This window comes from Macrotis lagotis, chromosome 6 (assembly GCF_037893015.1).
Source record: "Macrotis lagotis isolate mMagLag1 chromosome 6, bilby.v1.9.chrom.fasta, whole genome shotgun sequence".
In the NCBI taxonomy this organism is placed as follows: Eukaryota; Metazoa; Chordata; class Mammalia; order Peramelemorphia; family Peramelidae; genus Macrotis; species Macrotis lagotis.
In genome coordinates this window covers 11,656,368-11,681,183 of record NC_133663.1, presented here as the reverse complement: position 1 = coordinate 11,681,183, position 24,816 = coordinate 11,656,368, and the positions used below count along the sequence as shown (strand labels likewise).

Genomic DNA, 24,816 nt, shown 5'->3' with positions numbered 1-24,816 from the left:
ATGAAGGGTAGGAGAACCCTTATTATTTTAAATGCTAATCTTAGGCTTCATGACTATTTGTTAAAGGGGATCTTTGATCATCCTTGCTTGGAGTTTGCTAGCCCCTAAGTTCCCTTCCAACTGTCATTGAACTAAGAATATTAAACTTGGTGATCTAAGGGTCAGAGTGGTCCAGTGGCAAAGGACTGAAGTTAGAGTCAGGCTCCCTGCTTCATATCCTAGCATTGCCTCTTACCAAGCAGGAGACCCTGGACAAGTCTCTTCCCCTCTCAGGCTTCACTTTCTTTCTCTGTAAAAAGTGGAATTGGACTAAATCTATGGGTGAGTCTTTCTAAGATCATTCCAAATCTAAGTCCTTTGACTAGGTTTTAAAAGGAGAATTATTAAAAAGACAAGCTAGTTGTTAAGAAAACACTGGAAAACTAAGGAAGAGGGATTAGAACTCAGAGCCAGAGGTGGGGGAGGGGACAGTAGATAGATTTCAGTTCAATGTCAGGAGGACAAATAAGTCCTGAGAAGTGGAGTTCTCTGCAGATGGAATGGGATACCTTGGGAAGGAGGGGGCTTCCTATGTCGGGAGGTATAAGAAAGGGAGGAGAAGGAGGAGGAGGAGGAGGAAGAAAAAGAGGAGGAGGCAAAAAAGAAAGAAGAGGAAGAGGAAGAAAAAGAAGGAGAAGAAAGAGGAAGAAAAGCCTTCAATAGCCAGAATGACCCAGTATGAGTTGGGTGGGACCTTGATAGCTGTCTAGTCCAACATAGGACAAGTTACCCAGCAGTCTTTGCTTGGAGCCCCCCCCCCCAAAGAGGGGGATTTCCTTCCTCCTGTCTCTTGAGGCAGCCCATGCCATTTTCAGACAGCTATAAGAATATATAAAGGGAGGTCACAGAGTTTAAGATTCTGTGGTGGTGAATGCCATCTTGAATAAATTTGGGGACTTCTCTTGAGAAGATGAATTGTAGTTTCTTGTTGGGAAAGTGTCCCCAATCTTCTCTAACAGGACACACTCCTCCACTGTGTGTGACATGTTATCCATATGAAAAATAAATCTGTTGGAGTGAGAGAAGAATCGAGGTTTTTATTAATGGATCTTGCAAGACATGGGTGCCCCTTAATATAAGGCACCCATGACACAGTGATATCTAGTATTATTTAGTTTTTGAAAACTCTTTCTCCTCCCACCAGAGTGCAGGTTACTATGCATGAACCTAATTGCACAGACTCAGCTGTGTTAGGTCAAAGCCTTTAGGTCAACCTGAACCAGTTGAAGGCAGGTTCCTCCTAATGTTGGGTTCCTCATCTTTACATGCCATTAGAAGATATCTCCTAGTTCTATGATTGACTGGGGTTACTCCCTTTTTGTCATGTATTTCTTAGCCTCCGCCCTGTGGAGCCCAACAACACCCCACATTCCTCACAGGCAGAACCTCCCCATGGGCTTTGAGAGGTCTGAGCCTCCACAGCAGGGACCAGGAAGGCTTGTTTTGAATATTGGATCTTGAGTGGAGCCCCACAGCTCCAGTACAGCCAGGCCAGGTGCTTGTTAAAGAAGGGTCAAAGAATGATGGAGGAGGAGAGGTGGGGAGGTCACAGAGTCAGCAATGGTTCCCAAGCCAGTCATTTTGGGTAAATCGTCCTTGGAGGATTACTAGGAGGGTAAGTCACCCATGCCAAGGCATGGACGGGTTGCCATTTGCACTGGTGGAGAGTGAGCCTGGGAATGATCTCACTAATGCCTTTACCATCTACAGATGGTACTTATATTACGGCATCTGAGTCCCAGAATGAAAATAAACCAGCCAATCCATTCACAACATCCGATGCTTATGGGGCATTCAGCCTAGGTGATGGACAGGTGGGTAGTCTCACGTCACCTGTGCACTCCTTGGGATGTGGTCAGAGCCCCTCCCTCCCATCTCTTTCCTTGGGGTTCATTTTTCCTTATTCAAAATTTCCACCCCCTTCTTCCCCCATAGGAGAGCAGATCTGCTTTCAGAAAGAACAATTGAGGGCATCAACTTGCCTGAGGCCTCCCCAGCCTCCCCCAGCCAGTTTAAAGTTGCTCATTCGTGACTCAGGCTCCTTTTGTCCAGAGGGAAGGGGGTGGGGGCTGGGGGACACCTTGGCTTTAGGAAATTTCTTAGATTTTAGTACACTCAAAGTCCTTTTTCTTCTCGTTCATGGGGCTCAAGCCCCCATTCAGGAGAAAGTGGGGGCCGGGCTCCAAGTCTCTGTCTTACCAGCCACTCACTGCCTCCCCTTTACTAGTCACCAGTCACAGCATCAGGGACCCACAGAAGCTAGTCTGCTTTGGGTTTGGTGTTGTGGTCCAGAATATACTGCCACGAAGGTAACAACCAAAAGAGAACACTAGGTTAGAGCCCAGAGGTTGGTGGCCAGAAAGGGAAGGGGGAAGGGGGCAGTTTCCTCCCTACTGGAACTGGTAGCTGGTGGAAGGTTCTCCACCATCTAGACATGGCCACACTCCTGTCTGTCTTTGCCTACGGGAGGAAAGGCACCAGCTGCTTTGTTTGTCTGCCTCTCCTCTCTGCCTCTGCCTCTCTGTTGCTCTATTATCTCTGCCTCTGTCTCTCTCTCTCTCTTACTCTGTCTCTCTCCACTTTCTGTCTGTCTCTCCCCCTTCTCTCCTTGTGTCTGTCTCTGTCTGTCTCTGTCTGTCTCTGTCTCTCTGTCTCTGTCTCTGTCTCTCTCTCTCTGCCTCTATCTTTCTCACTCTCTGTTTCTCCTGTCTATCTTTGTCTCTATCTTTCTCACTTTTTCTTTCTCTATCTCTCTGAATCTGTCTCTCAGTCTTTCTCTCTATGTCTGTGTCTGTGTTTCTCTATTTCTCTGTCTCTGTCTCTGTCTCTGTTTCTGTCTCTGTCCCCATGCACCCCAGTCTCTCCTCCCAACCCTTATGTCCATATACCAACTGCCAGGGAAAGTCTCTTGGTTTCTCCCAGGGTAGGAAGAGAAACTCTCTTTGGGCCCAGAAGTTCTTGCTCTCTGAGGGCCTCCTCTTTCTGTTTGCAGTGGGATCCGTCCCCTCAGGACCTGGCTCCACTGACTGTTTGTCCAACTCTGTACTAATCCTAGGGATTCAGAGAAAAATCAAAACCAGTCCCAGTTGCCCAGGAGTTTCCTTCTCAAACTCGCTGTACCTTTGCTCAGTCCACCAAGGTGCTTGCTGGCAGTGTTGTCCCTGGAAACCTTGTGTTGGGCCCCACCCAGGATATTGGCAGTGGAGGGGGCTCCCTGGTACCTGTATAAATAGTCACCTGTCCTTTAACTCGTAACCTTAGGGAAGTGCCTAGGACATTTAGAGCTGATTGATGATCCTCGCTCAAGGTTCATAGGACTTAGGATGCATCTGAGGACCCGGGTCTTCCTTCCTCCGAGGCTGGCCATCTCCTCTGTTGCATTGCTGGGGATGAATTTGATGGCTCAATTGCCTTTTTTTTTTAACCCCCTGTGTTTATTGTTAGGTTTTTTGTAGGTCACTGCAATAAGCCCCAATGTGCCATTAGATCTAAATGTGGTACTTGGGACAAAAGCCTTTTCTTGGCTTCTGGGTCACCAGATGGGCAGGATGGACCGGGTCCCCCAAGTGCTGAAGGACCTCATGACCAAGGCTTCAAGGTAGGCCTTAGGAGACAAGGGGTTCCTTCTATTCATGCCTATTCCCCCTTCCTCTTAGGTCACCTTCACAGACATTGGCCTGATGGCTCGGGATGATGAGGGAGCTACAGTACTCCACTTTGCAGCAAGAGGGGGTCATGCCCCCATTCTAGATCGGCTTCTTCTGATGGGGGCCCAGATAATCCGAGATCGTTGGGGAGGGACCCCTCTCCACGATGCAGCAGAGAATGGACACCTGGAGGTAAGGCCCAAGCATAGTAGTGCCCTGAAAGGCCTGAAAGTCCCTGAAAACCTCCCCCAGCTCAGCTCCCATCTGAGCACCTCCCAGGTGGCCACAGTGATGTGTTAGATAGTATGTTGGGAAAAGGGACAAGGAGAGGTTTCATGTAGAAGATGGTAGGTCAACTAGGCCTTAAGGAAGCCAAGGTGTTTAAGAAGTGAAGGTGGGGAAAGAATGCATCCCATTTGAGTCCATCTCTTCTTCCTCTTTCCTTCTATCCTTTGCAGGACCACAATTTCCCAGCCCTTCCCCACCATGAATCATCCTTGATTCCTCTTGCTCCCTCTTCCCCTGTTTTCTCCACATTCCTAGAATACCTTCCCTCACAAAAGCACCCCCTTAGTTCAGGCCCCCGTGCCCTCTCCCTTAGATGATGATGAGAGGATCCTAACTGGTCTTCCATCCAGTCTCTCCCTTCTCTAATCTACACTCTTTAGAGTTTTCAAAATGATCATAAAGCCCAGGTTGGCCCTTTTCCCTTCCTTACACAAAGGATAAAATCCCAAACTCAGCCTGGTTTTGAAAGCCCTCTCTATTCTGCCTCCACCCTCCTTTTTCAGTTTTATTTCATGTTTCTCTCTTAATTCTATTTTTGCTGAAATTTGGCTGCTGTTAGAACAGCGGCTACGGGAGCTGAAGGTTGGGTCCCCCATCCAGAGGAGGGGTCTATTTCAGATGGAGAGAAGAGTGAGCAGTAGGGCAGCTGGCCAAGATGCCCTCCCCAGGTCTATGTTCTCTTCAAGCATCCCAAGTGAATGTCTACCACACCCCTGGGGTACAACCCCCCAGTGGCATACTGGTAAGAAGAGCACGTACAAAGAAGGCACATGCAATATTTTTAGGATTAATCTTCATTATTCACATTTTCTCCATTTTTCCTTAAGTCTGGAAATCAACAAAACAATAAATCAAGTTGTGTTTAATAGAGTTTGTTCATTTCCAAGGTGTAAATGCTCCCACTGAAAAGTTAACACTGGGCTCCCCTTCAGGACAGTGGCAGTTGGCTCCAGTCCACCCCTGCTCACCCAGAGACCCTTGGCCAAGGGTCCCACGTGGAACAGCCAATGGCCAGAACTGAGAATTTCAGGTGCTAGATTCCCTTGACCCTGTTCTTCAGGAGGCCTATAGAACATGGCAGCCAACAGGACAGGGACACCAAGCTTGAGCAAGTTGGGCTGAAAATTTTAAAGCTTCAAGACTTGATTTTTATTTTCTTTCCCTTGGTTTCCAAAAGTAGCCCCAAAGGAGCAATGAACCAGATGCCTTTTTGTGAATAAGAACTGAGACGATGATAAGAACTTGGGAATTGGAGAGAGTATTTAGAATTTTTGTCATAGGTAAGAAATTTAGTGAAGGGGCGGCTAGGTGGTACAGTGGATAGAGCACCAGCGCTGGAGTCAGGAGGACCCAAGTTCATATCTGGCCTCCGACACTTAATAATTACCTAGCTGTGTGACCTTGGGCAAGCCACTTAACCCCACTGCCTTGCAAAAACTTAAAAAAAAATTAATCTAGTGAAGAACAGCTTTCAGCACAGCCCAGGTTCCCACTGGGTGTGGAGGGGACCCAGGAGTCTCCGAATCTGAGAGACTTCTCAAAGGGACCTCATAGACCATCAAGTCCCACCTTCACCTCTTGCTCATGCTCCAAAGCCCAGTCTTTGCCAGAAGAGCTGTCATGATGCAGAGGACATGCTTGTCTACCCCAGCAAGGATAGAGAGGCTTCTCTAGAGGCAAAGGCCCCAGTTTCCTCACCAGCAAATGGGATCATAACATCATTGACCTTCCAGAGTTGATGGAAGGATAAAATGAGTTTGTAAATACCATGACCAGCACGTGAATTGGGTTTGAGTGAGTGAGGGCCATACAAAGTCACCAGACACTTTCTCCTCCTGAGCCATGTGAGTCCAGTGGTCAGATAGGAATCAGGACGACTAGAGACGGCCTGGGAGGCAAAGCAGTCAGGGTTAAGTGGCTTGCCCAAGGCCACACAGCTAGGTCATTATTAAGTGTCTTGAACTCAGGTCCTCCTGACTCCAGGGCTGGTGCTCTATCCATTGTGCCACTGAGCTGCCCCAAGATCTCAAATGAGGTAACGATGGCTATGAGGCAAGGATACGACCGTGGACAAGGCCAACAGCCTTCTCACTCTGCCCATTGGTGTCCTTTCAGTGTTGTCAGACCTTGATTTCTCACCGGGTGGATCCTGCCCTTCAGGACGGCGATGGCTACACGGCTCTGGACCTGGCGGTCTATAACGGACACCACGATTGCTCACGTTACCTGATGGAGGTGCAGAAGCTGGTAAGGTATCATGAGTGTGACAGGGAGAGTGGCAGGGGATGCGTCCTGTCTCTGCTGCCCTTCTTAACCCTGGAGGATCATCGAGGCTCTTTCCGCCATGCCCATAGTAATGGTTTCTAGTGATTTTTTTCCTAAGGACCCAGTGCAGGGTTGGGAAGCATTCTTGGAGGGGCAGGGAGGACTTGTGGGTTTGAAGTAGCTCAAGAATAAAAAGTACAAGGGAAAAAGCAAATGAGCCTTAGTCCTTCAGTAACAGGTTAGTGGAATCGGCTTCTTAGAGCACTGCAAATGGGGGTGGGGGGAGATAAGGTGCATGGATATAGCCAGGAATTACTTCACCTAGCTGAGAAGCAAGGGAGAGAGATGGTGGCATTTCAGAGGACCTGGTTTTGGTGTTCTCTGACTTTGAGGGGGGTCATCCTTCCCCCTAAGAGTCCAGCTAGGCCCTGTCCTCTCCCTCTCCCTGAGGGGCCCTAGGAGAGAGGCATCATGAAGGGAAGACTAGGGCAGGCCAGTGACACAAGGTCATTGGGGCCCAGTGCAGGCTTGTGAAGAAGCAAAGGTTCGAAAAACACCGCCTGTGTGTGGGGTGGGGTGGGGAGGGGAGTGGAGGGGAGCAAGCCTTGGCCAAGGACTCGGACTTAGTTATGACTTTGTAACGAGGGTCACTTTCGTTATTAATTATCATAGCTTTAAATGCCTGCAAACCCAAGCCCATGGGCCCATCTCAGAGCATGTGTTATGGTTAAACCTAAACCCACCAGAGAGGAGTTACCTACAGGGGCTCGATATCCCAACCTGGTCCAGGCTGCAAAAATCACACAATTGATGCATCTCTGCTGGGGCTGGCCTCAAGAGTATGGCATGGGAGAAGGGAGAGAGCCAGTGTAACAGAAGAGACTATGAGTCTTCAAGTCTGAGAATCTGGGTTCAGATAATCCCTTCGACCTAGACATCCTGGCCGTGGGAGCCTGAGAAAGTCGCCCACTTAACTTCTCCACTCGCCGGGGAATGCTTGGAGACTGTAGGCCGCAGGGATGGGGCTGTCGTGAGAAGGTAGAGGGAATGTCCACACTAGAAGTTCCTCAGCTCAATTAAATCACAGGGCTGGTCTCCCCACCCTCTTGCCCCCCAAAGTGAGAAGGTACCTGGAACTGGAGAGCCCACTTCTTGGCCTCAGCAGGACTCACAAAGAATGAAATGGTTATTGTACAGTCGTTTCCACTTGTGCCCAATTGTTTGTGGCCCCATTTGGGGTTTTCCTGGCAGAGAACCTGAAGTGGTTTGTCATTTCCTCCTCCAGCTTATTTTTACAGATGAGGAAACCAAGGTACATAAGGTGAAGTGAATTATGGGTTAAGTGTCTGAGGTTGAATTTGAACTCAAGTCCTCCTGACTCAAGGCCAGTGCTCCCATGCATGGTGTCTCCTAGCTGCCCTGTGTTATTCCTCCTTAGGGTGGAAAAGTAAAAACAAAACCTTTCTGCTTTAATGTTCTGGTATATGATGGGGGTGGGGTGGGATGGAGCAGGGATGGAACAGCACGGCCAGTCGATGAGCGATGATGAAATGCCTCCTAAGTGCTGGGGAGACAAAGAAAGGCTGGAGAGGGGCCCCGCTCTCCACCATCGTGGCTCTTGTGGGAGACAATGTGCAGGCGACCCACAAGATGCTTGTAGAATAACTGGACTCCAAACAAAGGTTTATCCCTGAGGCCTCAGGAGAGGCGTCCAGTCCAAAGAGCAGGCAGAACCTGCTCACACTTGGGAGAACAGAGGAGAGCCTCGTGCCAGGGGCTCGACACCCACCTTCCTGGGCTTACCGGTCCATAGGCACACGGCCTCCAGGTGTCTGTTTGGTTCTGGGCCGCCCCAGGCGTGGGTCTGCTGAGTGGAGGCAAGGCTGTCTCCCAACTAAGCGATACCTTCTTAGAGGCAGGACTTGTGGTCTAACTCGGGCACTTCATGGTGGTCCCTTCTTCCATCCCAGCATGTCCAAGGACAATTCTCGAAGGGGGAGGGACAGGAAACACCCCTTTGGCAGGGATGTAAATGGGACTTCTGAACCCATCTCATGCTGCCGGACAGTGGTGTTCTGGGGGGGCCTCACTGGGGATTACAGAATCACCCTTCAACTCTGACTGGAGGAGTGGTCACACCCAGAGACAGAGCTGCCCAGGCTTTTGTCTTCCTACACTGATGAAATAAATCACTCCTTCTCCCTATAAAAAAAAAGATGACTTACATGGTTTTTGTTATGGATCCCCAGAATCATAGATTTTTCAAGCTGGGCTTGGGCGGGGGGGGACCTTAGAGGTCACAGAACCCTACATCTCTAACTTAGAGATCATCTGGTTCAACCTTCTTCTTTTAAAACATGAAGAAACTGAGGCTAAGAAGTCAAGTGATTTCTCCAAGGTCATATGTAACTCATCAGTGTCTATGGAGAGATTTGAACCCAGGTCTTCCTGAGTCCAGATCTGGTGCCCAATTCACTACACCATACTGTCTAACAGAAATAGTGGGCTCAAGACCTGTGAAGTCTTATGAAGACCCCCGAGTCATAATTCTTGATGTTGGGTGGACATTGAGGTAGACTAGCTGGTGGTGTTCACTGGCTTCAGTCGCATCCTACTCTTCATGAGCCCTTTTGGAGTTCTCTTGGCAGAGGTCCTGGGGCCGTTTGCAATTTCCTTCTTCAGCTCATTTTACAGATGAGGAGATTGAGGTAAACTGGGAAAAGTGACTTGTCCAGAGTCACACAGCTAGGAAGTGTCTGCGATTGTATTTGAACTCAGGTCCCGGGTCCTCCTGATTCTAGGCCTAGGACTGTCCCCTCCCTCACCTAGCTGCCCTTGCAGTCATATTCTGCTTCAAAGATCTTAGGAAAGCTGCAAGATCGGTTTCATTCTGAAGTGAAGCAATGATTTTCTCCCCCCACCCCCCATCTCCCCCTCCCCACCCCATTCCCCACCTTTGGTTAATTTATCTCAGGAAGAAAAAAAATTGATAATTGATTTAGGTTTTATTTTTCCTTCCTTCCTTCCGTCCTTCCTTCCGTCCTTCCTTCCGTCCTTCCTTCCTTCCTTCCTTCCTTCCTTCCTTCCTTCCTTCCTTCCCTTCCCTCCCTCCCTTCCTCCCTCCCTCCCTTCCTCCCTCCCTCCCTTCCTCCCTCCCTTCCTCCCTCCCTCCCTCCCTCCCTCCCTTAGAAACTAAGCTTCCTTCCTTCCTTCCCCTCTTTCTTTCAGTGAAGGTCTGAATACATTTGGTACGGGGTGTTATGGGAGAGCCAGAGGAAGAAGAGAACAACATCTGTAGAGTGGGATAGAGAACCACTTTGCTGTGGGTGTTGACTCTTTGTGATCCATTTGGGATTCTCTTGGCAGAGATACAGGAGTGGTTCACCATTCCCTTCTCTAGCTCATCTTACTGATGAGGAAACTGAGGCAAGGCTGTGACGTGACTTGCCCAGAGTCACACAACTCCTTAAGTGCTGAGGTCCTTTTTGAACTCAGGTCCTCCTTACTCCAGGCTGGCATTCTCGCCACTGAACCACTGGGCTTTCGCTCTGACCAAGTTATATTGTAGTAAATGCCGGGCAGTGTTCGTGTGTTAGACCAGAGTCACTAGGGGGCCCTAGTCACTGGTCATTGGCTGGAGGAGAGACCCACCTGGCTGTATCCTCTCCCCTCTGCACCCCCTCCCCACCCAGACTCAACTGGGCCCCCATTCCTCCCAACCCTGATCTGGGCCCACCCCTCCCCCTCCCCCTCCCCCACCCAGGCGCTGATGCAGCCTGCTGCAATATTGATGGCAGATTGGGTATCACCGGCCTCCTCCTGGCTTGGCTTAGGTATCTTCCATCACAGACTCTGGCAGAAGGTGTTGAAAGAGATCATTTCCCCCATGACAAATGACCTGCAGTTGTCACCTGTGATTTTATCCTGGTGGACGAGGGTCTTTGCCTTCCCCACTTTGCATCTCTTCCTGGGCCCTGGTGTGGGAGGTCTCGTGGGCTGGTGGGATACCAGCTCCTACACACCTTCTTCCACCAGCACTGGAAGGAAGACCTCCTAGCCTATTTTACAGAGGAAGAAACTGAGGCCCAGAGTGAGTAGTGTGGAGGGAACAGTGGCCCCCGCCAGGGCCAGTACTCACGTATGCAGGGTCTTTGGCCACACTGTTGTTCATTAGCTGCCCTCCTGCTGCTCACATTTTAATTCCTGCCTGTCTGCCTGTCTGCCTGTCTCCCTGGCTGGCTGGCTGTACCCTGTTTGATGGGGTCACTTTTCCTGCCAGCTTCAGGAAAACTCGGAACGTTGTCCTAAAGTCTCTCTTTTTCCTATGGGGAGCTCTTAGTTGGGAAATGGTTCTCTACTTATACAGGTCCACACCTGCCCTGCTACTCCCTAGAGCATCTCCTAGAGCCCTGAGAGGGTAAGGGACTGGCCCAGGGTTCTAGTCAGTCAAGTCCGAGGCCAACTTGAACCCTGGCTTCCTTGACCCAGGACCAGTCCTCTCTCCTGGATGCTGTTGCCTCCCTGCCAGTCATCTCCAAAGTCCTCCTTAGCTGCCTTATTGAGGTGTAGAGGTGACCCTTTGTTCTTAGAGGATGTGCTTGACACTCTGGGAAAAGCTGAGTGTAAGCCTGGTGATGGACTGATGGTCCAGCTACCTGCCACCCTCCTGCCTGTCTGCCTAACCAAGGCCTCACCTGGCTGACCACAGAGAGGACTGTCACTGGACTGGCCTCCCAAGTTCTAGAGGGACTTTGGGAGGGAATACCTGTGAGTGACAGAGCCAAAGTACTAATTCATTCATTCATTTGTCACTTATTCATTTGTTCATTCATTTATCCATCTATTTATCCATCCATCCATCCATCCATCCATCCATCCATCCACCCACTCACCTACCTACCTACTCACCCATCCATCCACCCATCCACCCACCATCCATCCACCCACCTACTCATCCATCCATCCACCCACCCACCCACCATCTATCCATCACCCACCCATTAATCCGCCACCCACCCATCCATCCATCCATCCTCCCACCCACCCATCCAAAAACCATCCAAGAGGGTTGAAAGTAAGGCTCTAGTTTTGGAAACAGGAAAAGCAATGGCAATAACTGACTTTTATATAGTGGTGTAAAAATGTGTCAAGTACTTTATAAACTTTATCTTATTTGATCCTCACAATAACTCCAGGAGGAAGGTGCTATTACTGTCCTTAACTTAAAGATGGGGAAACTGAGGCAGCGAGTGATTGCGATTGACCCTAGGTCACACAGTTAAGAAGTATCTGAGATTTTATTTGAACTCAGTTCTTCCTGACTCCAGGCCTGTCTGTTTGTGCACTGTGGCACTTCCCTACAACTACTGATACCTACCAGCTGTGTGATCCTGAACTAGTCACTTAACTTTTCTATACCTCATCTTTGTCTCATGCAAAATGGGGTTAAGAATGCTGTGTGATCTTAAAGCATAAATGAAATATTTAGGCAAAGTTCATCACATGGGGTGAGATGAGATCACATTTGTAAAACTAAAAAAATTGTAAAAAAACTGAGCAAAACACTAGGCACACAGTTAGGTGCTCTATAAATGCTTATTCCTTCCTTTCCATTGCAAACATTGAAGTGCTGGGTAAGTGCTGGTCAGGATGATTGCTTCCCACTTATATCTGGTTGGTTTCCAATGGACTTCCCTTCTACTTCTATCCCATCTCTCCCTGGATTAGGCCTCACCCTGTCAGTCCCTTCAAGTGTCTCCCTCCTTCACACACCACAGCCAGCCTGGTCCTGCTCTTTCCTCACCAGTCCTTAGTTTAAAGCTAATCTGTAGCTTCCTATAGTCTCCCAAGTAAAATCCAACCCCCTTTGCCTGACATTCAAGGCTCTTCTCATCTTCCCTCCACACATTCTGGGCTGCCTTCACATTTGAACAATCCTGTGCAAATACAACAAGAATTTTAAACAGATTATCGACATCTTCTTTATCGACATTTCACATTAGGAAGAGAAAGAAGGAAAAAATCCCTTGAAACTAACAAATCTGTCAAAAAGGGGGCTATTGTATTCAGTGTTCACACTCACATTTCCCCACCTCTGTGAAGAAGCGGGAGATGTATCTTCTTCTAGCTCTTCTTTGGGGACAAACTGGATCATTCTAACTTCACAGAATTCTGTTTCAATGCTTTGATTTCTATTCTTGCCATTGACATCATTGGGTTCATTGGGCCATCATTTTCCTGGCTCATCTTACTGTTGCATCAGCCCTTATGCCTTGAATGTCTCTATATTTGCTATTCTCTTCCTTTCCTATGAGATAGTCATAAATTGCCATAATTGGGTCATCCATTTCTCAGTTGTTGGTCATCTACTTTGTTTCTAGTTCTTTGCTATTACAAAAATAATGCTATAAATTAGTGTATATGGGGACTTTTTTGGTCATTGATCTCACAGCACTGCATGTCTTTTAGGTGGTATCCTAGGTCAAAGGATATAGACATTTTAGTTGCCCTCCTTGCATAGTTCCAAATAACTTTCCAGAGTAGATGGTGTAATTCACAGGTCCACTAGCAATGTCTTTGTCATGCCTGTGCAAAATTGATTATTCCCATCTTTGTCATCCAACTACTTGGGTGTGAGGTAAAACTTGAGAGTTCCTTCATGTAGATGCTAGTAGTACCAGCAAACATTTATTGAGTGCCTGTTGTATGCAGGCAGTATTCAAGGTGTTGGAGATTCAGAGGCACACCTTAGAGCTTGCATTCTATCGGAGGAGACATCAGGTACAAACTACCTTTATATCAATCCATCGGCAATATTGTTCTGTGTTCAGCATCATTTGAGGTGATAGAGATACAAAGATAAACATTGGAAACATTGTTTTAACATTAAGGCTCTTGATTTTGGCTTCTTCCTTACTTCTTCCCTTGTGAATTCCTGCAGGACAGGGACTTGAGCTTAGAGAAACTTGACCTGGTGCTCTGACCATACAGGTTGCTCGTAAATACTGTGGAAGGAACCTTGTAGGTCAAGTGATTTACAACTCTGGAGGGAGGTGCTATTATTCCCATTTTAATAATAAGAAAACTGAGGCAAATAGGGATGAATTCCAGGCTTCCTAACAAGGCACCATTTTCTATTCTCAATCTTGTTTAAAACTCACATCTCCTCCCATGTGGGCACATTGTGCCTTGCAGGTCAAGCCCCCAAACTTCAGCCCCAATGCATTTGTGAATTTTTTTTCAAATGTGATAGTATTGTCTCTTCTTCAAGGAGGACCTGCTGTTTTCTCGGCTTGTTTTTCTGTTCTGTGTCCTCTTGGCACATATGTCTGAGGCACATACGTCTCAGTGTATGATGAAGATAAATAGATTTTTTTTTATGAAGCTTTAGACACCGGTATTATCACTGTAAGGAAGTGAATGAAAGGGGCCTTGGGTGTTCCAGCTGCACATTCAGAAAAGGCTCAGCAGTCTGCTATAAAATAATGTGTTGACAATAATTATTTAGGTCCATTCAATAACTCCATGAATAAATGGATACTGAGCAAATACAAACAAAGGGTTTGTTTTTCTTCTTTGTCAATAGAGAAATCAAAGAATCAGTAAAGAACGGTCTCTTACTGGAGGCAGCACCCATTCATGAGGGGCAGTAATGATTAGAGAAGCAGTGACTCTGACACTAGGGCAAGGCTGTTCATATGGGTCCATGTAATGTTGTGTATAGGCTATGGCAAGTAGGCTGTTTTGGTTGGAATGCAGAGTGCCTGAGGAGGAGGAGGTATAGGAAATCATCCCGGAGTGATGACAGCATTATAATTCACATCCCTCATCATCTCTGCCCTGCAGTGGCTTCCTAGTCAGTCTCCTTGGTTCTAGTCTTCCCTGTCCCCCACCCCATTTTAAAACATTCTCCATAGAAGTGGCAAAAAAAACTTCCTAAAGTGCAGATCTGACCGTGTCAACTTCCTGCTCAGAAGTTATCAGTGACTCTCCATGTACTCTATGGTAAAATATAAACTATTCATCCTGGCTCCTGACTCTATTTCTAGGGTTCTTTCACTGATCAGGGCAGGGCCACCAAGGGGCTTATTCTTTCCAGGGAACCCTGAGCCCTACTCATTTCTAGGAATCATAGAGTTAGTTACTAGAGCTCAGAGACCATGGCCAGTCATCTAGGCTGGTCCCCTCATCTGAAACAGAAGGATGCAGTGGCCCAGTCTGCAGGAGGTCCCCTACTGCTTTGTGGCAGCCCCTAGCTGGGCCTCTGGGTCCCCTTCCTCTCAGGAGAGGGCTCAAAGAGTCAGGTCACTCAGGGCTTGTAACGGAATCTCAGCTGCCAGGCTTGATTTCAGGGTTTTCATCAAGTGGGGCAAGATTTTCTTTGGTCATTGGGTTATATTACCGCCGAAGTAGCCCCTGCATAATGTATGCCAAGACTAGTCAAGGTGCCAATGTCACTGGAAAGAAGAGAAAACAACCAAAGGCCAGTGAGAAGAAAGGACCAAACTCTCAGTCAGTCAGAAAAGACTCAGGCTGGGCACAGGATGCCAGCCTGCCTTTGTCTCAGTCATCCAGCTTCCTAAGCTGCCATTTACCCAGAGACCAGACAATCATAATACACCAAGAACCAGATTTCCTGCCAGAAACCTGCAAAGTAACCATTAGGAATGACTTCAGTATACCAGAAACTTGAATCCAGGATGTCCTGGGTTCAAGACCTACTCCTGGCATGGCATGCACCAATCATGAGACCCCCCCCACCCCAACCTGGCATTGCTTTGGACTTCTCCCCTTGCCAAAGGCTCTTCCCTTTCTGTGAGTCTGGAGAGACTGAGAGCCCTCTACTTAGGACTAGAAAGGAAACAGATTCTATGGAAACGAAGAAATTAAAACTATTTTTAAAAAGAAATTCACAATTCCCAGATGAGGAAGCACTCTCTAAGTCTTTGAGGTTTCTTCTAATATGGGGATTCATCATCACATGATGAAATAACCAGTTTGGACAGTTTATAAACCAGTTTATAAATGGACAGTTTATAAATCCTGAAGCACCTTCTTAGTCTAAGAAATGTTTAATTTCCATTCACTTTTCCTCCAAAGTGCATTTTTTTGGACCTGAATTCTTTGAAAGCACGAGCATAGATTACAGTTGGTGATATTTCTTCACCAAGGAATATTTCCTATACAGAATAGCCCTCGTCCCTGACTGTTCTAGAGTGGTAATGAGGGTGAACTTGGAATTAGGAAGACCTGGGTTCAAATTTTGCTTCTGATGCTTGTTGGCTGTGTGACCTTGGGTAATTGGCTTATCCTTCCCCAGTCTCTTTTTCCTATATCCAAAAACATTTATTGAGCGCTCACTGTGGCCCAGGCCCTGAGGATAAAGAAATAATCTCCTTGCTCGGAGACATAAAGAACTCTGCCTCCCCCTTCCTCTCTCGCCCTTACTGGTTGTGAGTCTCAGAGGAGAGAAGGTTTGTAAGGAACTTTGAAACCCTTAAGTGGTTATAGAAATGGTGGATATTATTAATCATTAATCATTATTAGTCAAGGCGTGCTGTGCTTGGGGAGGTGGGGGTGGGGAGCCAGGGACTTCTGATTCTGAGGAAGCCTCTTGTAATGGAGCACCCGAGCCAGAGCTGGGCCCCCTTCTGTGACCCCTCCCCCGTGTATGAGCCCTAGAGAGTGGGGGACCCTACACTAGAAGGAGCTCAGAAACCCTCTCCTCCACTCTTTGTACTTTGGAGATGAGGAATCTGAAATCCAGGGAGAAGAAGGGGCTTGGTTGGGGTCCTACTTGAGGCAGGATCTGAATCTGCATTTTCTGACTCCAGAACTCTTGTCCATGCTGCCTCTTTGCTTAATAGTGGATTGCAAAACATTCCCTGAAAACATTTGCTTTTCTTGATTACTCCTTATAAATTCAGTCCCTCATAAACTCCCCAGCAATCTCTGGGGTCTAAACTCTGCAATCTGGACTTTTTTTTTTAAGTTTTTGCAAGGCAATGGGGTTAAGTGCTTTGCCCAAGGCCGCACAGCTAGGTAATTATGAAGTGTCTGAGGCTGGATTTGAACTCAGGTCCCCCTGACTCCAGGGCCGGTGCTCTATCCACTGTGCCACCTAGCTGCCCCTAAACCTCCAATTCTAAGTCATCTGAATGTCTGACAAGTTTGTCGTCCTTGTCTTTCTCGGAGTCATTGCTAAACACAAAAGAAGCCTCCCCTCCACCCCCAAAGCGGGGTTTGCCTTGTTGCGCATCTCCCCCAGGGAGGGTGTGCTCGTTATAAATGCTTTTTCAGTCTAGTCAAGTCAAAAAACAGCTGGCTGTGATGGACGCTGGCTGGACCAGAAACGGCCAAAACGTGAACCTGCTCCCTGGAGCTTGCGTTCCAGTGGGAGAGACAGCGTGTAAGCTAACTTTCCTCCTTCAGTCGATGGTCTGCAACCTGGGCTTGTAGAGGGCTCTGGGGCACGGAGACTTTACAGTGACCTGCCCAGGGTCACACAGTCTGTGTGTGTCCGAAGCAGACTCTAAAGGAGACTGTGGCTTTCCCTGACTTTGTAAGTCTTAAAGGGCCATTCAAACATGAGTTATTACTATTATTAGCAATAATAGCAGCCCCACTCTTCACCCCACCACCACCCTATTCTATTAGGATTTGGGGTTTAAAGTTTAGAACCAGAAGAGGCTCCAGAGACCAGAGTCCAACCTTTTTACAGAGAAGGCAAGTGAGGCCTGGGCTGGGTGGGGGCACCTCAGCTGATGGCACACGGATCACCATGAGCAGAAGAACTGGGATCTGGGGTCTGGGGCTTCGATGCTGAAGCCAAGGCTCTACCCATTGCACCTCGCTGCCTCCCGGGAGCTGCCATCAGATCTACTGATTCCTCACATCAGGGTGTGCTACCCTGCAGACTTCCAGACCCAAAGGCAGAATGACCAGGGTTCAGACCATGGCTGCTCCCTTCTACTGCCCCTTCTCCACCCCCAACTTCCTGGCCTCGGGGAGAGTCTTCCTGTTGGCCGGGTCCATGGGCCAGGGCATCGATGGCTTTGCACCTGGGAGCACCTGTCCTCCAGGATGGGCCTCTTCCCTTTCTGGACCTCAGATTTTCTCTGCAAAATGAGGTTGTTTCCCCGGCCCCTCTGAGCTCTCAATCTTCAGGCTAATGTCTGTAGAACATTCAGCCAGTGCATGTGAGGCACACAGCAGGCACTTAATAAAGGTATGTTCCTTGGGCAGGGCTGTACAGGTCATCGAATCTAGCCCATCCCTAGGGCCATCAGTTGACAAGCATTTAATAGACACTTACAGCATACTCTGCGCTGTACTAGTCTGGGGGGGGTGGGCGGCACAGAGATATGAAGAGCCCTTGCCTTCAGAGATCTCCCATGCTAATGGGGAAGATTGTCTGCTGATTACTGGGAACAGAAAAGATAAGTCAGTAGAAGCAGGAGGTGGCCTCGGGGGGTGGCACGAGCATAATGGGGGATGAGGAAAGGTCTCTTTCAGAAGGTGGGGTTTGAACTGAGTCTTGATGGAAGCAGGTGGAGGTGAAGGAGAGCCTTCTGAATGTGGGCACAGCCCGGGCAAAGACCCAGAGTCAGGAGATGGAGGAACAGCCAGGTGGGTGGCACCTCCGAGGGAGGATATAAAACCAGGCCTTGTCTGGGGCCAGCAATCTTCCCGAGGGGCCTGCCTTTGAGGAATAATGGGGTTCATCACATTCAACTTGTAACCATTTAGTAACAGGGAGGCACCCCCAGTAATGCAGGTGCACGAGCCCAGGTGGTTTCTTGACTCCCACCCACTTTCCTGTGAGGTTCTCTTGGGCCATCCTGGAAGATCTGACCTCTGGAGCTTCCAGGATGGGCAATGTTCTCCCAAGGGAGGCTGCCAGGCTCCCTCCTGACAGCTTCAGGTAAGAGATCCAGCACCCCATCCCACCTGATGGTGAGCCAGCCACATGATACTGATACCCCAGGCCTTCAAATATTGATGGCACGCTAAGACTGACTCCCTGACCCCCCATCCTCTCTGGAGGAGGCTGGTGCATAGCATGATGGGCTGGTCAGGTGCATCCAGGCTGGTGGGCTGGCAGCTCCAGCTTCTCCTCATGGTGAGTTGTCCAGGGCTGGCCCTTTGTCCCACAAGGGTTGCAGTTTGGGGGGGGCTGACCTATCCCCCCCCAGCTCTCTGTTGGGTCCTTCCTGCTGGCTCTTGAAATGGATTTCCCCTACTCCCATCCTGCTCCTCCAAATCCCTCTGTCGTGTTTCCCGTTTGGGTGGTCCTTTAAGGGCCCAGAAGGGGTTTCCTCTTCCCTAGGATGCCCAGAGTCTGTGGGTGAGCCGAGGGTTAGGTTTCACTGACTCCCCTCTCCCCTCCTGGAAGGGAAGTGTGACAAGGATTTGGAGCCCTGGCACTTTTCCATTTGGTCTAGCGGGCTCTAGATAGAGGGTCCGCTAGCTGGATGACCTGGGGCAAGTCGTGTGACCTCTCTCATCCTCAGTTCCCTCATCTGTAAATTGGGCAGCAGCCAGTCCTGGGAGAAAAGGGGGGTCACGTGTGGAGCCAGAGGACCGGGGTTCAAATGTGACTTTTGTGTGACCTTGGGCAAGTCCCTTCCTTTATCTGGGTTCCGGCTTCCTCACTGTAAAATGATGACATTGGCCTGAGGGGCTCTGGGTCCTCTTCCATCTCTCAAACCCAACTATCCCAAGTCCAGCCATGGGACCAGTAGCCATGAAGTTGGCTCCTTGAGGAAGGTGGTACCAGTCTGTCTGGGCTCTGATACCCCCTGACCTCATTCTTGGACCAGGAAAACTGTTTCGGGCTCTTTATGGAAGGTTTGATCTTGTAGGTGGAATCTTCCACTGAATGAGGGATGCTGAGCCCAGGAACACAGAGGCTTAGAGCCCGGAGCTCATGGAGAGCTGGATGTTGAAAGGGGGGCCCTTGGGGATGGGGAGGGGTCTCAGGTGGGCTAAGAGTTCAGACAGGGCTGGGGTACTGTTAGCAGTCCAGACCCAGGACCCACCATGGGCAGAGAAAAATGCACCCTCCCCCCAATACCTGGATGAATTTGTCTTGGTTATGAGAATTCCCACTTACGGCTAGGGTGTCCAGTGAAAGTTCCAGACTCTCTTCCCTGAGGTCCTTTGGAGTTAAATTTCAGGGTCCCTGGGCATGCAATCCACTTTGGGGACTGCACCCACCAGGTGAGCTCTCAGTTTCGATCACTCCTAAGATAGGGAACCATCTCCATCGCCTCTGGATATATGAACCCTGCTTCTGTCTCACAAAATGTTTGGCAGCAGCCATCTCACTACAAAGACGGAGCTGGTTCAGAAATGGGACAAGTCCCTAAAATGAAAGAGCAGATAACAAAAAGGATCATTAGAGACCAGGTCTTAGATCTATGATGGTACTGAGTGGGCATCATTGCCAATTCACATGACAACCATTGGGCAAGGGGGTGAGTTTGGGGTTTGGGCCCTGGAGTCCTCTGAGAATTTCATTCTTCACCCCCTCTCTTACTGGGGGAGCCCAAAAGCAGGGGTCAAAAATCAGTGGAAACATGGGTACTCAGTTTTTTGTTTTTTTTTTTTTAGGCAATAGGGTTTAAGTGACTTGCCCAAAATCATATAACTGGGTAATTATTAGGTGTCTGAGACCAGATTTGAACTCAGGTCTTCCTTACTCCAGGACCGGTGCTCTATCTGCTGTGCCACCTAGCTGTCCTCTCAATTACATTCCAGTCTAGTTCTCTAGTTCACCCACACAGAAGTATTGAGGATTGGAGGTTTGATGCCTCTGAGCTATACAGTGGAAAGAGTTGTACTGAGTGATCCCCAAGATCCAAGTCTATGGCTTTCTGAACTGTTTATTCTGAATGTGTATCAGGTGATTGAGATACATGACTACACACACATACACACACTGACCCCCACACACTGACCCCCACACACACACAGACACACTGACCCACACACACTCACACTCACACACACGTTGTTGGACTTTGACCCAGAAGGTCTTGTAGATCAGCTAGTCTCACCAGTCATTTTACAGATGAGGAAATTGAGATCAGAGAAATTAATTACCTGGGTCAGGGTCGCACCCCATGATGCTAAAGGTGGAATTCAAAGCCTGACCCTACCTTCTTTCTCTTCTACCATTTCAGAGTCCCTCTCCTCTAATGGGAATGAGGTCCATCAGTGGATAAAATGACCAGGTCCAAATGAGAATTGGAGATAGGAACTCTGCTCATTACTTTAATAACTAGGGCAGCTTGGTGGAGTGGAGGACAAAGAGAACTGTTATCTGGATCCAGAGGCCCAGGGTTCAATTCCTACCCTTGCCTCTTGTTACTGTTGTTAGCCAGGCTCGGGACAGAGTCAAAGTTAGGGCTGAGAAATGCATTTGAGTGGAAAAACTTGGGCTCGTTCTCATTAAAGTGTGAATAATTGAGATGGGATCCTTATGTGGAAGCAGGCAGGCTATTATCAAGTGAAAATGAAAAATGAACTGTCCTGATTGTATTTTACCTGATAATTCCAGCCTCTGCCTTGGCGTTTCCTGTTGGTGTGGTTTCTGCCTCCTCTTTGTAAGTGGACCAGAGGCTTTCTATGAGGGCTCCAACTCAAGCAGATCAGGGAAACTGATCTCTCCTCATACATGAGACGGGCCCTCTCCTGTCTCCAGGTGCCAGATGTCCTCCCTTCTCTTTCCCCACCCATGACCAAAAGCTGATCTCAAGAAAGGTCTGATTTCATTCATTTCCACCCTAGTGTGAATGAGTTCACTGTCTTTGAGGCCATGGTAAGGGACAGGGAAACAGGATGCCTCTTGGTGCTCTAGGGGTTCACAGATGGAGAACTGGGAAGGACTGGGGGGGTGTCCTCTGGCCTCACTTTTCTATTTTATAGATGAGGAAACCAAGGGAAGAAAGGTGACTTGTCAATGGTTACACAGGTTAGGATTGGCAGAACATGGGTTTGAATCCAAGACCTCAGAATGTGGATCTGGAGAGCTTTCCAAGGTACCACATTCCCCAGAGACTTGGAATAAGGACTGAGGGATGGAGCCCTGACAGGCTGATGAACCTTTCCTGGGAGGAAAATCAGCACCAAGGAGAACATCTGGTTTAGGGAAAACTGATGTTTATCTTGGACCTTGAAGTTTGCAAATCCCAACTCTATGGGGAAGGTGGTGCGTCCCCATTGTACAGATTGAGCCTCAAGGAAATCAAATTACTTGCCCTTGAATGAGAACTGAGGTGGAGTTTAGACAGCTGGGCTCCTGAATCTAGGCCCAGTCCTTCATCCACCAGACCAGATATGCTTCTCATTAACTGGCAATTTTCTGGCACTGCCATCCCAGGGAGGGGACCTTTCTTTTCTACCTTTTTCAAGTATCCCTCACAATCAGAACTCCTTCCTTAGGCACAGGCGGATAATGAATGTCCATAGCGAATGCAGAATGGAGCTTTCCCAGGACCGTCTTTACTGACTGGTTCCCCTTGGACCTCACACTTTCTTGTTCCTGGTATTATAGGTGCGTGTGTGTGTGTGTGTGTGTGTGTGTGTGTGTGTGTGTGTGTGTTAAACCCCATGTCAGATTATGAATTAAAGATCATAAAAACAATACTAAAAAGTCCAGCAAGATCCATCAGCACATCAAAAAAACTGTATTTGTAAACCATCTTCTGTCCTACCGTCCTGCCCCCCAGGTTCTGACCTCTGGCAAGAGAAATTGGGGTGTCTCCTCTTGTCTCTTCTTAGAACCAAGCTTATTCTTTATGATCTGGCAGCACTCAGTTTGCATTGTATTTTGATTTTTGTTCTTTCCATTTCCATGGTGGGAGTCACTGTATATATTGGTTCCTAGCTGCTTACTTCACTCTGAATCAGATCATATCATGTCTATGTATATTCTTCTCTGTATTCCTTGTGTCTCATTTCTTACAGAAAATATTCCACCACATTACCACAGTTTATTTTTTAAATTTATTTAAGGCAATGGGGTCAAATGACTTGCCCAAGGTCACACTGCTAGGCAATTATTAATTTCTGAGGTTAGCTTTGAACTCAGGTCCTCCTGACTCAAGGGCCAGTGCCCTATCTACTGTGCCTCCTAGCTGCCCCTACCATAATTTCTTTATCCACTACCCAGTCTATGAGGATCTACTCTGTTTTCAGTTACTAAAAATATTTTGGCATATTGAGAATATTTTGTTATATAGAAATTATTTTGGTATATAGAGAGCTATGTTTTTTGTCAATGACCTCCTTGGGGAGCATGGGTTATTAGCAGTGAAAACTTTGGGGGATAATCATGGACATTTTGACACTTTCTTTACATAATTCTCAAATGATTTTTTAAATGGTTGGACCAATCACAGCTCCACCAACAATGCATTAGCATTCTTATCTCTAGTTATAGGGTAGGTGTCTATCTTCATTGGTAGAAATTACAGGAATAAGCAAAAAAACATTTTGCATTTATTCATCTGTGTATATAGTTTCCCCTTATAGAATGCAAGTTTCTTCACTGCAGTTCAATTCAATTCAATTGAATTAAATTTGATTCTTGCCTATTACTTACTATGGAACCCAGGACAAACGAGTTAACTTCCCAGGATCTCAGTTTCCCCATTTATGGCGCCTTCTAGATCTGCAACATTATGAAGTGGTCCCTGCTCTCAAGAATCTGACCCTTTCCTGGTCTGAGGAGTTCAGAGGTTGGGAGCAGAGGTATGGTGGCACATATGGCATCCACACCAATAATTGAGATTCTAGACACGAACTACTACTATTCCATTACATTCAGGGACCACAGTTTGTTTAGTCATTGCCCAGTCCTTGAGGATCTACTTTGTTTCCAGTTATTAAAATATATTTTTGATATTTTCATGTGTTCTGCATAAGGAGGATGCTCTGTAAATGTGTGCTGAATTGAGCTCCACATTCCCTGGTGAACTCGTTGGCCCTTGTTCCCTCCCCCTGGGATACCCATTCCTGCCTCTTGGTCCCAGAAGAGCCTCGATGAGTGGCTGCACACAACAAGTGCCTAATTGATGCTTTTTGACTTTGGGAGTGACCATCCAGCTCTCCAACCAAAGTATTTGGCTTAATGGTGATGCTCTTAGGAGCATCGAAGGACACAAATGACTGTACCTAATGGAAACAGATAGTGACTTTTAATTGCTTCTAAGTTTATTGATTTTTATTTCAATAAGCGACATCAGGGGCTCCCAGGAGCAGCACCATCACATGGACTGGAAAGCATCTGTCAACTGAGAGACTGGAATTGGGGCTGCTTTGGGGGCCTTCTCTGGAACTTGTGGGGCTACTGAAGATGTCAGCATTCTTTAGAACCTGGAAGAAGGATTTCAGCTCCTTTTCCTCTCTAAATTCCTCTCCTTTCCCTCTCTTTGTGAGTTAGTGATGCTGAACTGGGAGGCAGGAAGACCTGAGTTCAAATCCTTCTTCAGGTATTCTTAGATGTGTCAATCTGGAGAGATCACTCAACTTCCTAGGGTTTGGTTTCCTCATCTATAAAATGAGTGAGGGCCTGTGAAATCAATGTTTTTAATAACCTTTCCAAGTTCCAAGGCTATGGTCTTAATGCTGCATCGGAATGAAGGGCTGTGATTGTTAATGATGCTTCCATCCACAGTGGTCAGATGAGGCAGATTGTAAATAAAGGATGGAATGAAATCCTCATGCAGCCTGAGTCTCCCCATGTCTGGTAGACTGGAAGCACAGTGGTTCCCTTTGCTGGGCTCCATCACCCATCTCCTTTTCCTCTATCCCTGCCCCTCCCCCAAAGACAGTCTCACCCCATCACCCCAGCCCTGTATCCTGGAGCTGCTTGGGGCATCCCGTCTCTCTTCCTAGGGTCCTTGAGTTCAGGGGGCTTTCCATTTAATACAGTCTGCTTCCCTTCAAGGTTGCCACAATATACAATGAGGATAAAGCCCATGAGCAGAGGAAGAAGATGGAACCAGAGGAGGACACCAAGGAGGGCCTCATCTCTATTCCACTGGATGAACTGAACCCATTGGACATCGATGCTCTGGTGCCCACGGAGGACGAGAATGGTCAGCCTATCCCAGAATGGAAACGGCAGGTGATGGTGCGGAAGCTGCAGGCCCGCCTTTGGTCAGAGGAGATGACAGAATGGAAGGTGAGGTATTTTCCAGGAGAAGCTGGTTGATGTTTGACGAAGGCAAACATTTATTTAGCTGTGTTCTTTATTTACAAGGCAGTCCTTTATTATGTAGCAGGTATGAGAGATGTGAAGACTAGTCAAAAGAAAGGGCTTATTCTCCTGCATTGGGTGGGTATGAAGAGGGGAGTAGCAGTAGGAGGGTGGAGGGTCTGTGGCATGAAGGAACAATCATCCAGTAGCCTTACTAGAGCTATTAACAATGAGGGTGAAGGGGTTGAGTTGTGGGTGGCACCCATAACAGTGGTCACATTGACCATCTCCAATTGGACAAAGCCTGACATTGATCCAGAACCATCACCTTAAGAGTGATTTCTTGTGTTTGCAGTTGTTGGTGCAACC

The 24,816-nt window shown here is 47.9% G+C and overlaps 1 protein-coding gene across 1 annotated transcript in view; it reads left to right on the top strand.

The window, feature by feature from the left end:
• The window catches only part of ESPNL (espin like), a 35,260-nt gene that overhangs the window by 8,204 nt on the left and 2,240 nt on the right, over positions 1–24,816 (top strand). Inside the window, exons 4-9 of the mRNA XM_074192711.1 lie at positions 3,696–3,878; positions 6,090–6,327; positions 10,144–10,329; positions 22,916–22,997; positions 24,180–24,432; positions 24,614–24,624. Of these exons, the coding sequence (XP_074048812.1) occupies positions 3,696–3,878; positions 6,090–6,327; positions 10,144–10,329; positions 22,916–22,997; positions 24,180–24,432; positions 24,614–24,624 (953 nt within the window). The remainder of the gene's footprint in view (positions 1–3,695; positions 3,879–6,089; positions 6,328–10,143; positions 10,330–22,915; positions 22,998–24,179; positions 24,433–24,613; positions 24,625–24,816) is intronic.